Source organism: Stigmatopora nigra, chromosome 1, assembly GCF_051989575.1.
Source record: "Stigmatopora nigra isolate UIUO_SnigA chromosome 1, RoL_Snig_1.1, whole genome shotgun sequence".
NCBI classification, from domain to species: Eukaryota; Metazoa; Chordata; class Actinopteri; order Syngnathiformes; family Syngnathidae; genus Stigmatopora; species Stigmatopora nigra.
Genome location: NC_135508.1, coordinates 24847345 through 24863271, shown reverse-complemented (window position 1 = coordinate 24863271; position 15927 = coordinate 24847345). Strand labels below are relative to the sequence as shown.

At 41.7% G+C, this 15927-nt stretch overlaps 1 protein-coding gene across 1 annotated transcript; it reads right to left on the bottom strand.

Moving 5' to 3' along the window:
* Positions 1–297: 297 nt before the first annotated feature.
* Positions 298–14497, bottom strand: ddx23 (DEAD (Asp-Glu-Ala-Asp) box polypeptide 23). The gene is made up of 17 exons (XM_077725100.1): positions 14373–14497; positions 13970–14127; positions 13764–13871; positions 13392–13485; positions 13254–13319; positions 12066–12204; positions 11847–11980; positions 9314–9426; positions 7642–7785; positions 7350–7575; positions 7081–7226; positions 6260–6437; positions 5349–5591; positions 5124–5275; positions 4946–5054; positions 998–1172; positions 298–897 (listed from the first exon to the last, which is right to left on the bottom strand). The coding sequence occupies exons 1-17, from the start codon at positions 14442–14444 to the stop codon at positions 674–676; spliced, it is 2481 nt and encodes an 826-aa protein (XP_077581226.1). The 5' UTR covers positions 14445–14497; the 3' UTR covers positions 298–673.
* Positions 14498–15927: the final 1430 nt, after the last annotated feature.

Here is a 15927-nt window from a genome sequence, read left to right as displayed (position 1 = left end):
GCCCAATTATGAGTGTTAATGGTTATCTGTCTCCTTGGCCCTGCGATTGGCTGGCCATCGAGTCAGTGTTCCGTGCCTGGTGCTCGAAGTTAGCTGGGATAGGCTCCAGCACCCCGATCACCTTAGTGAGGATAAGCGGTTCAGAAAATGAAGGAATAAAAATACATGACACTCAACTAGGTAATTAAGATAATACTTGTATGACAATAAAAGAGTTCAATTAAATTCAAGCTACACTATAAAAATACATAAAGGACTGTTGGAAATAAACTAAAAGAATTTGAAACAAGTTGTAAATGTAGGCAAGTGCATCAGATATCATTTAATCCAACAATAGAAGCCCTAAATGCATACTATAGTCATGTAGTACACTGTGATTGAAACAGTAAAAACTAAAGTGGGAGAGAAAAAAAGACTATGCTGATATTTATTGACGACACGAACAACTCATTTTAATATCAATATCTATTTGTGATTGAATTGTATGTTTCCAACTTCAAGCACAAAATATTGACTTTACAAAGATGTCCTTAAAAGAAGTGTTTTAATCCCTTGCAAATAGGATTTGTTTTCTGGATGGCAGCTGTCCTGAATACAAAAGTCACATTCTAAACAAATGTTTAACAGAATTAAAATGAAAAATACATTTAATGAAGTCATTTGGAGATGTTGTTTAGGCAAATATTGTCTCCTCTCGCCTCTTCTTGGTCAAAATGGTTCCAGGTTTGTGCTGAGCATCTGGGTGGTTAGCCAACTCTGGGGGGCATGTTGACACAGGGCTCTCGAGGATGGCCTGCTTCAAGTCATAGAAGACAGCCGAGTCCTCCTTGGTGAGGAAAGTCATGGCCACGCCACTCTTACCGGCACGACCGGTACGACCAATACGATGGATGTAATCTAAGAGAAATCATCAATGAAATGTAACTCTAGATGTCCAGAACACATCAAGATGCATTCCAAAAAATATTATTTGACTGTAGGGTGGGGAGCGTCTTACCCTCAATGTTTTTAGCCATGTCATAGTTGACGACCATGGACACGTCCTGGATGTCGATACCTCGACCGGCCACATCAGTCGCCACCAGAATGTCTTTGGCACCCGCCTTAAGGTTGGAGAGGGCAAACTCTCTCTGCTCCTGACCTTTGCCCCCGTGCAGTGTGCAAGCATTATACTGTGAAGAGAAATTGCAACAATTTCAGTTGTTATGAACACTTACAGAAATTGTAATTTATTTATTCAAAAGTGATGGGATTCCAGTAAAAGTTAATTGGAATTACTGTAATTTCTGAACCACCAGACTATAAGCCTTTTTAAAGAAAACTGTTCACATTATAAATCACATTGACCTGAAACCAACCTGAAGAGAGGCATCAAGCCTGCCAAAGCAGACTACAATGAGTAGAAGGGCAACTAGACAACTTCCGAACGATGTGGCAGAGCATATGGACCCTCACTAATTACAAGGGCCGAGCTGCGACTCCTGCGGACTCTGATGCGGCACAGGCAGAGGAGCTAAACAACTTTTTTGCCCGCCTAGAGTCCCAAGCCCACCACCCGGTCACACCACCTCAACCTGCAGTACATCCCACATCAATCTCGGGAAGAAGCTCCCCCTCACTCAACTTGGTGGTAGTGGATGTGAGACGTGAGCTCCGTGCAGTCAACCCCAGGAAGGCCCAAGGACCGGATGGAATACAAGGTTTAAGTCCTTAAGGCCTGTGCTGACGAACTGGCACTAGTCGTCACAGACATTGTCAACCTTTCACTAGAACAAGCCTGTGTCCCAGGCTGTCTAAAATTGTCCACCGTTATCCCAGTCCCCAAGAAGTCACCCGCTACTAATCTGGGTGACTACTGCCCAATAGCTCTCACACCAATCATCACTAAGTGCTTTGAAAGATTGGTACTGAAACACATCAAAACCTGTCTTCCCCTCATCCCAGTACTTCCAAGATGGCGCCAACACGCGGCAGCCAGTGGCAGTAGCTCTTGTCCACCCTTATTTGTTTTTCGTGTTTTACAGCCATTCTATCTTTTTTTTAATTACAAACTAATATTTCTTAATACATTCCTTTTTACTTTATAATTTTTACTTGAATGTTTTTACAACTTTCTTTGTTCTGTTAGCCTGGCTTCTTTCTGCTACTTCATTTTTTGCAACCATTCAGCCATGCCTAAACTGTCATACAGGGGACTAGCTGTTACAATACGCAACATAAGGAGCAACACCTCGGTGTCGCCGGAGATTTGGAGCTGGACAAAAGTGCCGGGAGAAGAGGCAACGCTTCTGATCAACCATTCCATCCTGGGATAAGATGGAAGAGCAGTCGGTATTTACCAGCAACGGATTCTAGGGGCTCTACTCTGCCTGCTACTGTTGTCTTCAGCTCCAGACTACTGAGGAGCTGGGCGGATAAGCTTGGAAGAGTGACTCTGCATAATTTCTACCTCGATCACAGTCTGCAGAAGTTCCCCATCTTGTGGAAGACTTCCTGTGTGTGGTTCCGTTTTTTTTCCAACATTACAACGTCTTTTTGAGTCTCTATCCGTTTTAGCTACTGCAACCAAGATGGCGCCATTCAAGCGGCAGCCAGCGGCGGTAGCTCCGTCCACTCTTGCTCGTTTTGTGTTTTTGCTGCTTTTATGTCTTAATGATTTGATCTGGTGATTCTTAATGATTCCATTTACTTTGATTTGCTTTGTACTTTGCGCTTTTGCTTTGCCGTTCTGTCTAATCACCCTCTTGCTACTGCCACAATGAAATTTTCCGAATACGAGATGAAAGAAGTTATCCATTCACATCAGTTTGCATATTGGCCAAATATATCCACCAAGCATGCAATAGTCAGGCCACTTAGCTCACTTTGGCAGCAAACACAACACCACTCACTCGTCAAGAAGGCATAGCAGAGGCTAGATTGAGAAACCAAGCACCAACCCAGTGATGACCTTCTACAGATCTGCTATTGAGAGCACGCTGACCTACGCTGTGTCAGTGTGGCACGCAAGCTGCGCAGAGGCCGACACTAAAAGACTACAGAGTGTGATCAACACAGCCCAAAAGATCATTAACTGCCTAACCTTTCCAGCATCTACAAATCCCGGTGCCTTAGAAGGGCAGAGAGCAACATAAAAGAATAGGGCACAGGTTCATTCATTCGTTTTTTGAACTGCTTTATCCTCACTATCACTTAAAAAAAAAAAAAACTAGAAATGCAACACGGCACATATTTACATACAGGGCACATATAAAAGTCTGAAGTTTACTACAAAGTGGACGTCTTTCTGAAACGACCGGACCAATTGGGAATGCGCGTGCACATATGCACATAATGCCCTGTCCACATCGGCTAAACCCTCCCCTTAATAATTGCAATTCCACTAATTATAAGCGATAAAAATAATATAATAATAATAATAATAAATCATACAAATGTAAGGTGGCACATATTTTCACACAGATCCAAACACACACGCCCACACATTGGGGACACGTAAAAGTCTAAAATGTACTACGACAGCTTTCTGACGCCGTCGGGTCATGGGGAAATGCGTGTGCTCATACAATGCTTCAACACGTGTAGATTTTATATGATTGTTATTCATTTTAAGACTAATAAAAATGTTCTTATAATTTTCTGTCATTTTTGTTTCTCACATCTTTCATACAAAATTGGGACACTGATCAATTTTAAAGGGTGTGATTGGTATTTATGTGAGAGCCGTGGAACAAATTAGAGAATATATATCGAGTAGTCTTACCGCTACTTACGAAATTAATTGGTTCCAAGTCTTTTCGTAACTTGAAAAATTCGTAAGTAGAGGTGTACTTTAGATGCAAGTTTTCTAATTCGATCCACGGTCCTTACACAGCTACCAATACCAACGAAACACTTTAAAATCGGTCAAAGTGTCCCAATTTTGTGTGAAAGATGTGAGGAAACACGCAAAAATGGAATAAGAAATTATAAGGAAATGATTTGTAAATGTCTAAAAATGAATAAAGCATTTGAAAATGTGCCCAGCGCCACAGAAATATCTCCCTCCACGGCCATTGTAGATATAATACCTGTGTTTGTCCGGCAGATGGCGGCACGAGCTCGTTCTATCAGGGCCGAAAGCCGTCCATTTGTGGTACATTTTAGACTTTTACATGTGCCCTAAATGTGTGTGAAAATATGTTGCCACGTTGCATTTGTATAGTTTTTAATCGCTTAATAAAGGGAATTACAAATAAAATAACGAATAAGGAATTGCATTTACTTTTTGGGGGATTTCATGACTTGGAACTTTTTCGTATCTCGAGTCACTCATTTGCATATAAAACATTTCATAACCTGAAACCTTTGTATCTAGGGGCATTTGTAAGTAGAGGTACGACTACTGCTCTACTTACAAAATATTGAAGTTATGAAAAACATTCTGGAGCCAATTAATTTCGTGAGCAGAACTAGAACTGTACTTTTATAATGACAATAAAAGCATTCAATTCAATTCAAGGTCTCATATCCTGTAGTAGAGTACTTTACTAAATGTGATAGTTGGGACTTCGCTGGATAACAACCCATAGTTCTTTTCTTTATAAAAATTAGCCAAAAAGCACAAAAAATAGCTTAAATTCTATTTCGCAATTTCAAAAAATGTACAGTACTACTGCGGCATGACATCACGAACATTGGCCATACTGGTTTTGCGTTTACTCACAAGCCCTTACTGGCTACCTCACTCATTTTTCAAGAAAGCTGACATCAACGTTGCATGTTAAATGATTATTTTTCTTGCAAATTTAACTTTTATGGATTCGTGTGAGGATTGATTTATTTTCTGACAATCGTTCACAAGATTTTATGATTTAATTGCTATGTAAAAAATCTGTGATATGGGGCCTTTAGAACTATTTTTTCTCAGATGAAGTTCCACATTTAATAATCCACAATTACTTACGCCCATTTTCTCCAAGGACTTAGCCAGCACATCGCATCCCTTCTTTTGGTTCACAAAGATAATGATGGGGGGCTCGAAACCATGTGCTAACACCTCCAGGAGCTTCTTCCTGTACCACAAAAATAACAAGACCCGGTGTCAGAAATCTGGCGCTAGTCGTTGTTGTTGTGCATCTCACCTCTTCTCTCCCTCTGACATTAGCAGCACTTTCTGTTCAACTCTCTCGTGAGGTTTGCCTGCAGACCCGATGTACACCACGGCAGCACGTCTCAGGTAGCTCCTCGCCAGCCTCTCCACAGCCGGAGGCATGGTTGCTGTGAACATGACCGTCTGCGAGGCAACAATCAACAATTAACAAGGACAAATGGAGAGTAGAAACGGCAAAGTAAAGGGATTGACATACTTGTCTGTACTTATGTTTCCCGGACTCAAAGTTCAACGTCATTTTCTCCGGATCCTCGGCCTCTTCAGTGTCAGGTTTCTGATTGGTCACTGGGATGTACTCCAGAATCTTTTGGACGTCTGGCTCAAAACCCATATCGATCATACGGTCGGCTTCGTCCAGGACCACATAGGTGCAACGGCCCAGGACCAGGTAGCGATTCTCCAGTACGTCAATTAGACGACCAGGGGTCGCGATAACAATCTGTTGGAAAATGTGAGCAGACCTTGTTATCCTCTCAGCACGGTATCCATAGAATACTCACTAACTGCGTGTCGGGGTAGTTAGTAAAACCCTTTTTCCCTGTGTTGCCGGGGTTAGGGTTATGTCGGAGCGATGAAAGGTATGTTTTGTCAGCGTCAGCTAGGAATGAATCCGATGTCATCTTAAAATGTGGTGTCCATCAGTTATTGGATGTCTGAGGGGGTGTGAGGTTTTACCCTGACTGTCAGCAGACAGTCTTGTTCTTATCACTTTCTCAGTCATTTTCTTGTACAGAAAAGTCTCCACACAAACATTTTTGGTTATACTATGTTCATAATATCTTTTTTAAATTATATACTAAAGCAATAGAAGCGGACATGTCAAAATGGGATTATTGATTAATAATCTTACCTGTGATCTTTTTTCTCCCGGTGCTAAGGTATTAATAAACTTTCCTGCAAGCTCACAGGTCATTGCGGCCATCTCAACCCCTCTCCGGTTAGCAAGCAGATACCAATATTTGTTTTTAACACAGGTTGTACCTGTGTCACGATACTATCGTCTCACACCACGCGAGAGCATTGTGACTCGGAAATTTGCAATTCAATTTTCACAACTGAAGTTCAAGACCCTATTGAATAAAAAGTCAGAATTCAGTGGCATCTCACCTCACAGCCCATCCTTAGACGGAAGCCCTGGTCCTCTCTGGAGATTCCTCCAATAACAGCCACAGTTCGGATACCCAGTGGTTTACCAAACTTGATGGTTTCTTCCTCAATCTGCTGTGCCAACTCACGGGTTGGGGCCAGGATGACAGCGTAAGGACCCTGATCCGAATCCTCGATCCTGTACCAAGGATATGCCAAAGAGGGAAGTGAGGGGCACCGAGGAAGACAAGATACCAATATTTTTTCTTTTACCTGCAATGTATCACAGACATGCCAAGTCTATATTCCTGGTAGTCTCCCTGATAATGTTAGGAATAAGACGTGTGCGCCTATGTTGATGTGAAGAGTTGTGGTCTTCAAGTTTACCCATGTTATTCTCTGATAAGGCATTTAATAAATTCAAACTCAATAATTAATTGTGCACTTATGTTTATTTGATAAACTATGTCTTGTTCGAGAATTCAGAAAAATGTGTGGGAAGTGTTGAACATTATTATTAAGGTATTCTATCGTGTTTTAGTATATGTAATACAAAGTAGCAAGATGCTACAGCTAGTCGCAAGTGCCTCAGTGGCTTGTACAGTGCATGTACAACATTCTTTAGGTATTGTTATTGCTAAATGTGTGTTTAATTGAAGGCATGTGAATACTCTTGATATGTTTTATGATAAATGTTCTCTATATAAAACATTAGCGACAATATGTGTCACTGTATAGGTAAAAAGGTGTTCATTCAAGTGTATAATTTGTTTAACAATAGAGAATGTAAAAATATTTTCATAAACTTCTCCCTGAAAAAGATTTTGGAACTTGGTATCAACCTGTCAATTTTCGGTAGGGTGGTGATCCAGACGAGCAGAGGGATGAGGAAAGCAGCGGTTTTACCGCTGCCTGTCTCAGCCACACCAATGATGTCACGGTTCTGCAAGCCAATAGGGATAGCCTGTCTTTGAATTGGAGTTGGATCCTGAATGTTGAGAGGGGGAAAAAATTAGCAGGATAAAAAAAAAGCACAAATGCCACCTTGTGACACTATGTAGTTGGAAAGTTGCATTGATATTAGCTAGCTGCTATGAGTTAACATGCTAACCTTGTAGCCACATTTGTCGATGACCTCAAGGATGTGTGCTGGCAGCTGGTACTCCTTCCAGTTCCTGATGGGATTCGGAATCTTTCCTCCCTTTGTGGTGATGCTGTAGTCCTCACGAAAGATTCTCCAGTCTCTGTCCGTCATCTCATCCAGCTTCTTTTGAGACCAGTGCCGGTCGTCCCAGCGCTGCTTAGCTTCCTTTTTACGCATCTTCTTTAGTCTTGTCCTGAGAGCAATGAGGCAGACAGAGGTTGAGTTGGGGTGAGAAAGTGGGAGAAGAATGTATACTCACTCTTCCTGCTCCTTTTCCTCCATTGTGCGCCTTTTCTCCATCAGGTCACCATAGAACCGTGACTGCTCTCTTTTCTGTTGTTTGAGGTCTATTCCGGCGATGAAGCCACGTCCATAGAGCTGTACCGAATGTTTTTCCTTGTATCTGTGGCAACATTACATTGATCATAATTAATTTTGTTTATGTATGTTAAAGTAGCCTGAAAAAAGTTCAAATATTCAGGGGTGCCATGCGAAATGTCCAGAAATAATATATATTATTGTTCTTTAGTCACAATTACTGATTTACAATAAATGGTAATAAAGTTTGAATCTATATTATCTTAAAATATTATCTTCTAATGCTTTCTTCCCAATAAATTTCTATCCAAATCATTTGTACTGTATTACGTATCTTTAATGTGTTCTTTTCTATAGGCAAGGTAAAAAAAATAGTAAAAGGGGTTTTATTTCTAATTACTATTTCTGGGAGGACAATCGGCATAAAAATTCTGCGAAACTATCATGTGGATTGAATGTTTCTGTGTACAGTAATCCCTCGGAAATTAATGTACACCAGACATAGCCGCAATAATTGAAAAATCGCAAAGTAGGTTCACCCCTATAAAAAAATATACATAGTATATATATATTTTTACTTCAGTGGCAAGTCCTCGTAGCGAGAGTGGCTTCAGTTTACGAGTTTCAGCGTGAATTTTCACATTTTTATGAACCCCAATTCATTTTTTTTATTTGATTTTTTACTTCAGTGATACCTTGAGTTACAAGCTTGATGCATTTACGGGACTGAGCTCTTATGTCGATCTACTTTAAAAATACAAAAAAAACTGGATATCGGAATGGAAAAACATTTTTATTTGTTCTAATTCGTCATCTATTAACAAAGTAACAAATAACTAGTGGTTATGACGTTTAATAGTACCTAAATTGGATGGATTTCGTGGAGGGGAGAGACAAAGAGGGACAGAGAGTTTTTGCACGCGCAACGCATGAACTTGGATTACGATACAGACACTCAAAAATAACTAATACTATTAAACACATTTTAGTCAGCTTCCTCTTACTGACTTGGCAAAGCTCCTTCTCCTGCTTTTTCCATTTGCGAACCATAGATTTGTTTATGTTGAATTCCCTCGCCGCTGCTCAGTTCCCATGCTCCACTACATAGTCGATGGTTTGAAGCTTGAACTGTGCTTCGTAAGCGTGCCTCTTTGTAGTGTTATTCATTCTTCGCTCGGCGCCGACAACGCTCGCCGCTCACACAGGTCACTCTGCATTATAAGGCGCCCTTAGGTCTGTCTAATTTTACTTTTATGTGCGCTATATATTCGTGAAAATACAGTAGTTCATATCGATTTTCATTTGAGTTACGAGTAAATCGACATATGAGCTCAGTCCCGGAATTAATTCAGTTCGTATCTCAAGGTACCACTGTATATATTTTAAATAATTAATGGCAGAAATAAATCGGGTAGTAGTAAATCCGCGATAAGTGAAGTCGCATTAATCAAGGGATTACTGTAATGACCCCTGAGGGGATGAGCTGAAATATCACTCCATAATAGTATTGAAGAACATTTGTGCCATAGATCAAATATCGTTTGTTTGTTTCAAATATACGCAGGGTGTTGGAGTATCTCATGGAAATGGCACTTTGTGCGAAGCTAACTTACATTGGGTTGTAGTCAACTGATGTGTCTTCAGAAGCATCCCACTCAAAAACAAATTTTCTGTCATTCAGGTGACGCGTTCGGCGGCGTTTCTTCATTCCACCCAAGTAACGTTCCTGTAAAGTTGAAAAGAAATTCATTTTAGCATTTCGAAATTTTCGATTTAGAACCAATAGACAATTATATATATACAACATTCTATTCATTTACACTAGTGTTGTCATCTGATCATTAACTCTGTTGGTTCTTTTTAACCTGTCTGAATACATCCATGTCTTCATACCACAACTTCCTAATACTTCATAGGTGGCGTTGGAGGACATAATATTACCGCTGTAGATCGAGAAGTGCCAACATGTTGAAAACATTTCTTTAGCAAAGATATGTTTAAATGTACTCAATGACCACTGTGTAATACTGATGTTAACAGCTACATTGGATGTGTGTTGTAAAGACGTATCTATACGTGTGCATTTTTTGGGACAGCGCGAGCCTCACAGTCCTGAGAAAGGATTTGATCCCCATACGAGACCGTCCTGTGGGCTTTGCAGATGGGCTTGTGTGGGTTTTCTCCAAGTACTGCAGTCTTGTCCCACATCCCCAAAACAAGCAGGGTAGACTGAATGAACACTCTTAATTGCCCTTAGGTATGAGTGTGAGCATGAATGGTTGTCAGTCTCCTTGTCCCCTGCGATTGGCTAGCCACCAATTCAGGGTGTCCCCGACTGGTGCCACTAGTCAGCTGGGATAGGCTCCAGCACCCCCTGCGTCCCTTGTGAGAATAAGGGGTACAGAAAATGAATTAATTCATGTATAAAAAGGCTTTAAGAGGGCTGTCAGTGCTAAGGTTCTGTACGCTGACTGCCAATCATATTACCTGCACTTATTGGTGTTAAACATGATGCAATCAGCATTTTTCTCTGTCCACATAACTGTGCAAGTTTCAATAATCCGAGCCAAAATACAATGCTGAAGGATCAGATGGCATGTTTCGGAGTGCTTCTGTCAGTCAATAGAAGGATGGTCCAGTATTTTGTCCTTTTAAACAAGTCTACATGTGCTTTGTGGACCTGAAGAAGGCCTTTGACCGTGTCCCCTGGGGAGTATTGAGGGGGGTACTCCAGGAGTATGGGGTTACGGAACCCCTGATACGGGGTCTGGTCCCCTTATGACCGGTGTCAGTGTGGTCCACTTAGTCGGCAGTAAGTCCGACCCGTTTCCAGGGTGTTGGATGCCGGCAGGGCTTCCATTTGTCACCAATTCTGTTCATAACTTTTATGAAAAGAATATGTAGACGCAGACGTGACGTTGAGGGGGTCCGATTTGTTGGCCTCAGTATTGCAGCCCTGCTTTTTGCGGATTATGTGGTTCTATTGGCTTCATCAGGCCGTGATCTCCAACTCTCTCCGGAATGATTCGCAACCGAGCGTGAAGTGGTCGGGATGAGAATCAGCAACTCCAAATCTGATACTATGGTGCTCAATCGGAAAAAGGTGGCATGCCCTCTCCGGGTTAGGGATCAGGTCCTTTTCCAGGTGGAGGAGTTTAAGTATCTTGGGATCTTATCATGAGCGAGGGAAAAATGGAGCGGCAGATCGACAGCCGGATCGGTGCAGGCTCGAGCGATGCAGACTCTGCCCCGGTCCATCTTGGTGAAGAGGGAGCTGAGCCAAAAGGCGAGGCTCTTTATTTACCGGTCTAGCTCAATCCCACCCTCCGCTATGGTCACGAGCTGTAGGTCATGACCGAAAGAACAAGATACCAGATACAAGCAGCTGAAATGAGTTTCCTCCACACGATGTCCCGATTCTCCCTTAGGGATAGGTGAGAAATTTGGTCATCCAGGAGGGGCTCGGAGTTGAGCAGCTGCTCCTGCGGATCGAGAGGAGCCAGATGAGTAGGCTCGGGCATCTTATCAGGATGCTGCACGTCCCACGGGGAGGAGGCCACGGGTCCGACCTCGGACATGCTAGGGAGACTATGTCTCCAGGCTAGCTCGGAAACCGTTTAGGGTCCTCCCTCCCGGAAGAGCTGGATGAAGTGGCTGGGAGAGGGTAGTATGGGCTTCCCTGTAGAACCTGCTGCTTCCGTGACCCGACTTCAAATAAAGCGGAAGATGAGATAAGATGAGAGAACATAATAATAAATTGACGTACCTAAAAAAAAAATTTTATAACGTATCCGTTGTAAAATGATAATTCTCTGTAGAGATGGCTTCAGTACACCTTTGTTAACGGAACAGTTGGCATGCCCCATTAGATAGCTTAACAAGGGGAGGAAAAAATCTTTTTGCATTCGTTCTTTTGCCGTTACAAACATGTCCTTTTCACACTTATACCATGTTCTTATTGTTTTTTAAGAGGTTGTAGAGGGGTATGGCAGCACATCACTTTTGTAAACAAAGCACACCAATTGTTCTGGTAAGTGAGGGGTTGAGGCTTTTTGTCGCATAAACAACTAAATACCACAGTTCTCGTTACTGTTCAAATGACAACGTGTATCCAGAAGGATACACTTGCAGGTACACATTTCAAACCTTGATGGCCTGAAGTTCTTTGCCTTTGTCTTTTTCCTCTCTTATTTTTTGTCTTCCATCATCCTCCTCGTTTCCATTGCTCTCTCGGTCAATCCGCTCTCTTCGTTCCCGCCTCTCTCTATCCTGTGGATCCTCTGCAAGAGATGTCAGCTGTAAGTACAAACAGCTCCGCAGTGCAGCAGACTTAAGTGACTGAGTGACCCAGAAAACAACACACACCAAGCATTTTTCTTCCAATGTCTTGAAAAACTCTTCTCTTCTTCCTTTCCTCATCCATCACCTTCCTCTTCTCCCCGATCTCTTGCTCCCGCCGCTTTAACGCTTCAGCTTCTCGCTCTGCTTTTGATAGGAACTTTGGCTGAAACACAGACAAAGGCACCTGTAAATACACTGGTGACTTGACATACGAGTTGCCCGACATACGAGAAATTTGAGATACGGGTAAAATTTCGGTCAAATATTTATCTTGAGACACGAGACAAATTTTGATATATGAGCAGACGGCGGACGCGATAGGCTGAACGAACATTATGGGCACTGTCACTCTCCCTGCAACTCCCTCGTGTAATGTCTCTCTGGTCGCAACTCCCTCTTGTAATGTCTTTGCGAGCACCGGGCGCAGCCTTGCATTTTTTTGTTTTTTTTCCCCCCGTTAGTCATTGCGAATGGCGAGACTCTTTGGCAAGTGGCCGTGCGTTATCCTATTGTGAGGACATTTGAGTGCATAATTTTTGAAGAGGATACGAAAGCAAACTACCATCGATAGGTTGCATATGAAACTCAGGGTGGAGGCGGGCCAAACAGAGACAACGTGAACTAGAAGAAAAGTATAAAAATGTAAGACAAAATTAGAATTAAGTTTATTGTAAGGTTAGGTCAAACTGAGTGTGTCTGCATCATAATCCAAGTTCATTTAAATTAGTTTATGTTACGTGCACGTTGCGCGTGCAAAAACTCTGTCTTTCTCTCTCCCCTCCACAAAATCCATCTAATTTTAGTGCTATTAAACATCATAACCACTAGTGATTTGTTACTCTGTTAATACTTGCAACCAGAAGCCAACAGTACCGGTCTAAAACCCTTGTTCTTTCAGTTCCCATGTTATTGTTAACAACTGTTCATTGACAACACTTCATTTGTCACTTAATCAATACAGACTTAAGTAAAATGTTTAGATCAAAACAACAGAATGGGTTATTTACCGGCATGCTCAAATAACTCAGCTTACAGCTTGGTCCGACGGAAAGAAATAGAAGCTTATATATGTAGTATTCGTGTTAGTGAAAATAGCCTACAGAACATCATTCCATATTAAGCATGTATTCGGCATTTTTAAAAATGATTGATTTTCTTGAAAAATAAAAAGGCTACAGAATTTGGCCCAATGTTTCTCAAAGAACTCCCTACCTTTGCCTCTGCTTCTTCCTCCGCTTTTTTCTTTGCAAGGAGTTCCTCCAAAGATAACGGCTGCACCTGAAAAGAGGGGAAAATGGGTTAAGCGGCCTTTCCAAATGGTACAAAATAAAATTCTCAGCCAAATCAGACCTTTTCTTTTTTCTTTTTGTCATCATCTTCTTCCTCTGCTTTTATTTCCTTCTCACCTCTTGGCTTGACATCCTTCGATTTAGGTGAAATACTCCTTGGGGAAATGTAACAAAACAATTTAAAGAAGTCCAACCAATCAAAGAACACCGTTACAGCAATCTGCTATCCTTCCCACAAGTGCAATCAGTGGATTGCAGTCAGGAACTGTATGATTTAGCAAAAACCTGTGTGTGCTAGATCAGTTGGACCCACTGTGGCCCTTGAAGGCCAGTTTCCCCACACCTGATTTGGATGCATGTTTTAGGAGCATTGTAGGAAGCATGAGTTCCCATATAAAAAAAAAGCTAATGGGAAAAACATGAAGCTTTGTACCTGGAGCGTCGACTGCGGTCTTTATCACGCCGATTAGTATCCTTACGGTTCCTGTCTCTGTCTTTTTCCCTGTCACGTTCCTTTTCCCTGTCTTTTATACGGCGGTCTCTATATTCACATAAGAAAACAAAAAAATGATACAAATTAAACTACAGCAACGTACAAAATATACCATCGTATTTGAGAAGTTCCTAATTAACAGTTACCTCTCTGCAGATTTTGAGCGATTCCGATCACGGGATCGCCGCCGTTTGCGAGTAGGTGATGGTTTTCGCTCTCTTTCCCGTGAGCGGCTGCGTTTCTTCTCTCTGTCTTTGGTCCCTGAGGAGTCAACATCTTTCTTATCCAATGAATCGGCTGCCATCTGAAGGGATACAGATTGCACAGAGATGGTCGATTGCATTGCCTGTATACAAAGAGATTTCATCTCATTTTCTGAAGCGCTTTATCCTCATTAGGGTCACAAGAGGTTACTGGAGCCTATCCCAGCTGACTCCGGGCCAGAAGCGGTGGACACCCTGAATCAGTGGCCAGCCAATTGCAGGGCACAAGTAGACCATTCACTCTCACTCATACCTAGGTGCAATTTAGAGAGCCCAAACAGCCTACCATGCATGGTTTTGGAATGTGGGAGGAAACCGAAATACCCGGAGAAGACACACGCAGGCCCGGGGAGAACATGCAAACTCCACACAAATGGAGTTTGCGACTAGGATTTGAACCCAGGACCCCAGAGTTCCGAGGCCGACGCACTAACCACTCGCTCAACCGGGCCGCCCTGTACAAAGAGATATTTTATAAACTTCTTTAGTCTTTACGATCACATAGCTTGTGCATTAGGTACAGCTGTATCAAAATATATTGTATCCTTCCCAGCATAACCATGCCAACTTGGAGTAACATACGATAATACTGTATATGCATAAATGTACATGTAAATATACTTTTAATTGTGAATTTTACGAATAAAAATTAAGAAGATGAGATAAGAGAATACGTTTCCTTTCAATTTGCTATTTCCATTGCACATCGTGGAGCACTAGCACGAGCAATACATTGAGCTAAAAAAAATTAGCAGCGGAGTAAATTCTGTCATTAAAACTTATATTAAGACAGGCTTTATAATAAATCCGAATGTCAATAAATCTTTAACTTACCGATATCACTTGTAAACAAAACACTAGGGTTAAATGTACGTCGTATAACGAAAACAGTATATAATTCGACGCAAGGAAAGTCAACTTAGAATTGTGGGAATTGTAGTAATGAAGGACCTTAACTTGAGTTTGACTTGCCACATGCAAACTACATTTCCCTGCAAGGAGAGATGCCAGAGTTTTTGACCACCTAAACGCCTGTTCAAAAATAAGGACATTAACTGCTCAACTCCTCCACAAGGTGGCAAGCGTGTTTTATGTACATTTCGGGTTCATTGACCGTAAATAAGGAGGGCCGTGGGCGACTGATTTGTGGCATCACAGTCCTGGGGTTCCATTCCAGTTGGGTCCACACTGTGTGGAGTTTGCATGTTCTCCCCGGGCTTGCGTCGGTTTTCTCTTGGTATTCTGGTTCCTCTCACATCCCCAAAACATGCTTGATAGGCTGGTTGAACCCTCTAAATTGTCACTTGGCATGAGTGTGAACATGAATGGTTCTCCGTCTCTTCGTGCCCTGCGATTAACTGGCCACTAATTTAGGGTATTCTCTGCCTGGTGCCCATACTTGGCTGGGATAGGCTCCAGCATCCCCTGCAATCCTTGTGAGGATAAGCAGTCCAGAAAATAAAAATAATGAATATCTGTAAATGACGGGAATGATTAGAAAAATAAATGTGTTTAGTTGAATTTTAATTTTATAACACATCAGGTTTGTTTTCCTCCATATCTAGTGTGCTTAGGTTGTTTTATATTTGCACATTATACTATCATATGCCATGTCAATTGAATAATCATCAAGGGCTATATGTTTGTTCCCAATACTCACATATTGCGATTGACAAATTTCAAGGCATTCTGGTACATTACATCACGCAGGGTTTTTTAGTAGCTTTTGAAAGCAGAGGCGTTTCCCTCACTGGAGGTGCAAAGGGTGGTAATTTGTGTGAAGTAATGTATTTAAAAAAAGTTCGAAAAATAACAATTTTATGATTATTAAAGTATTTTTC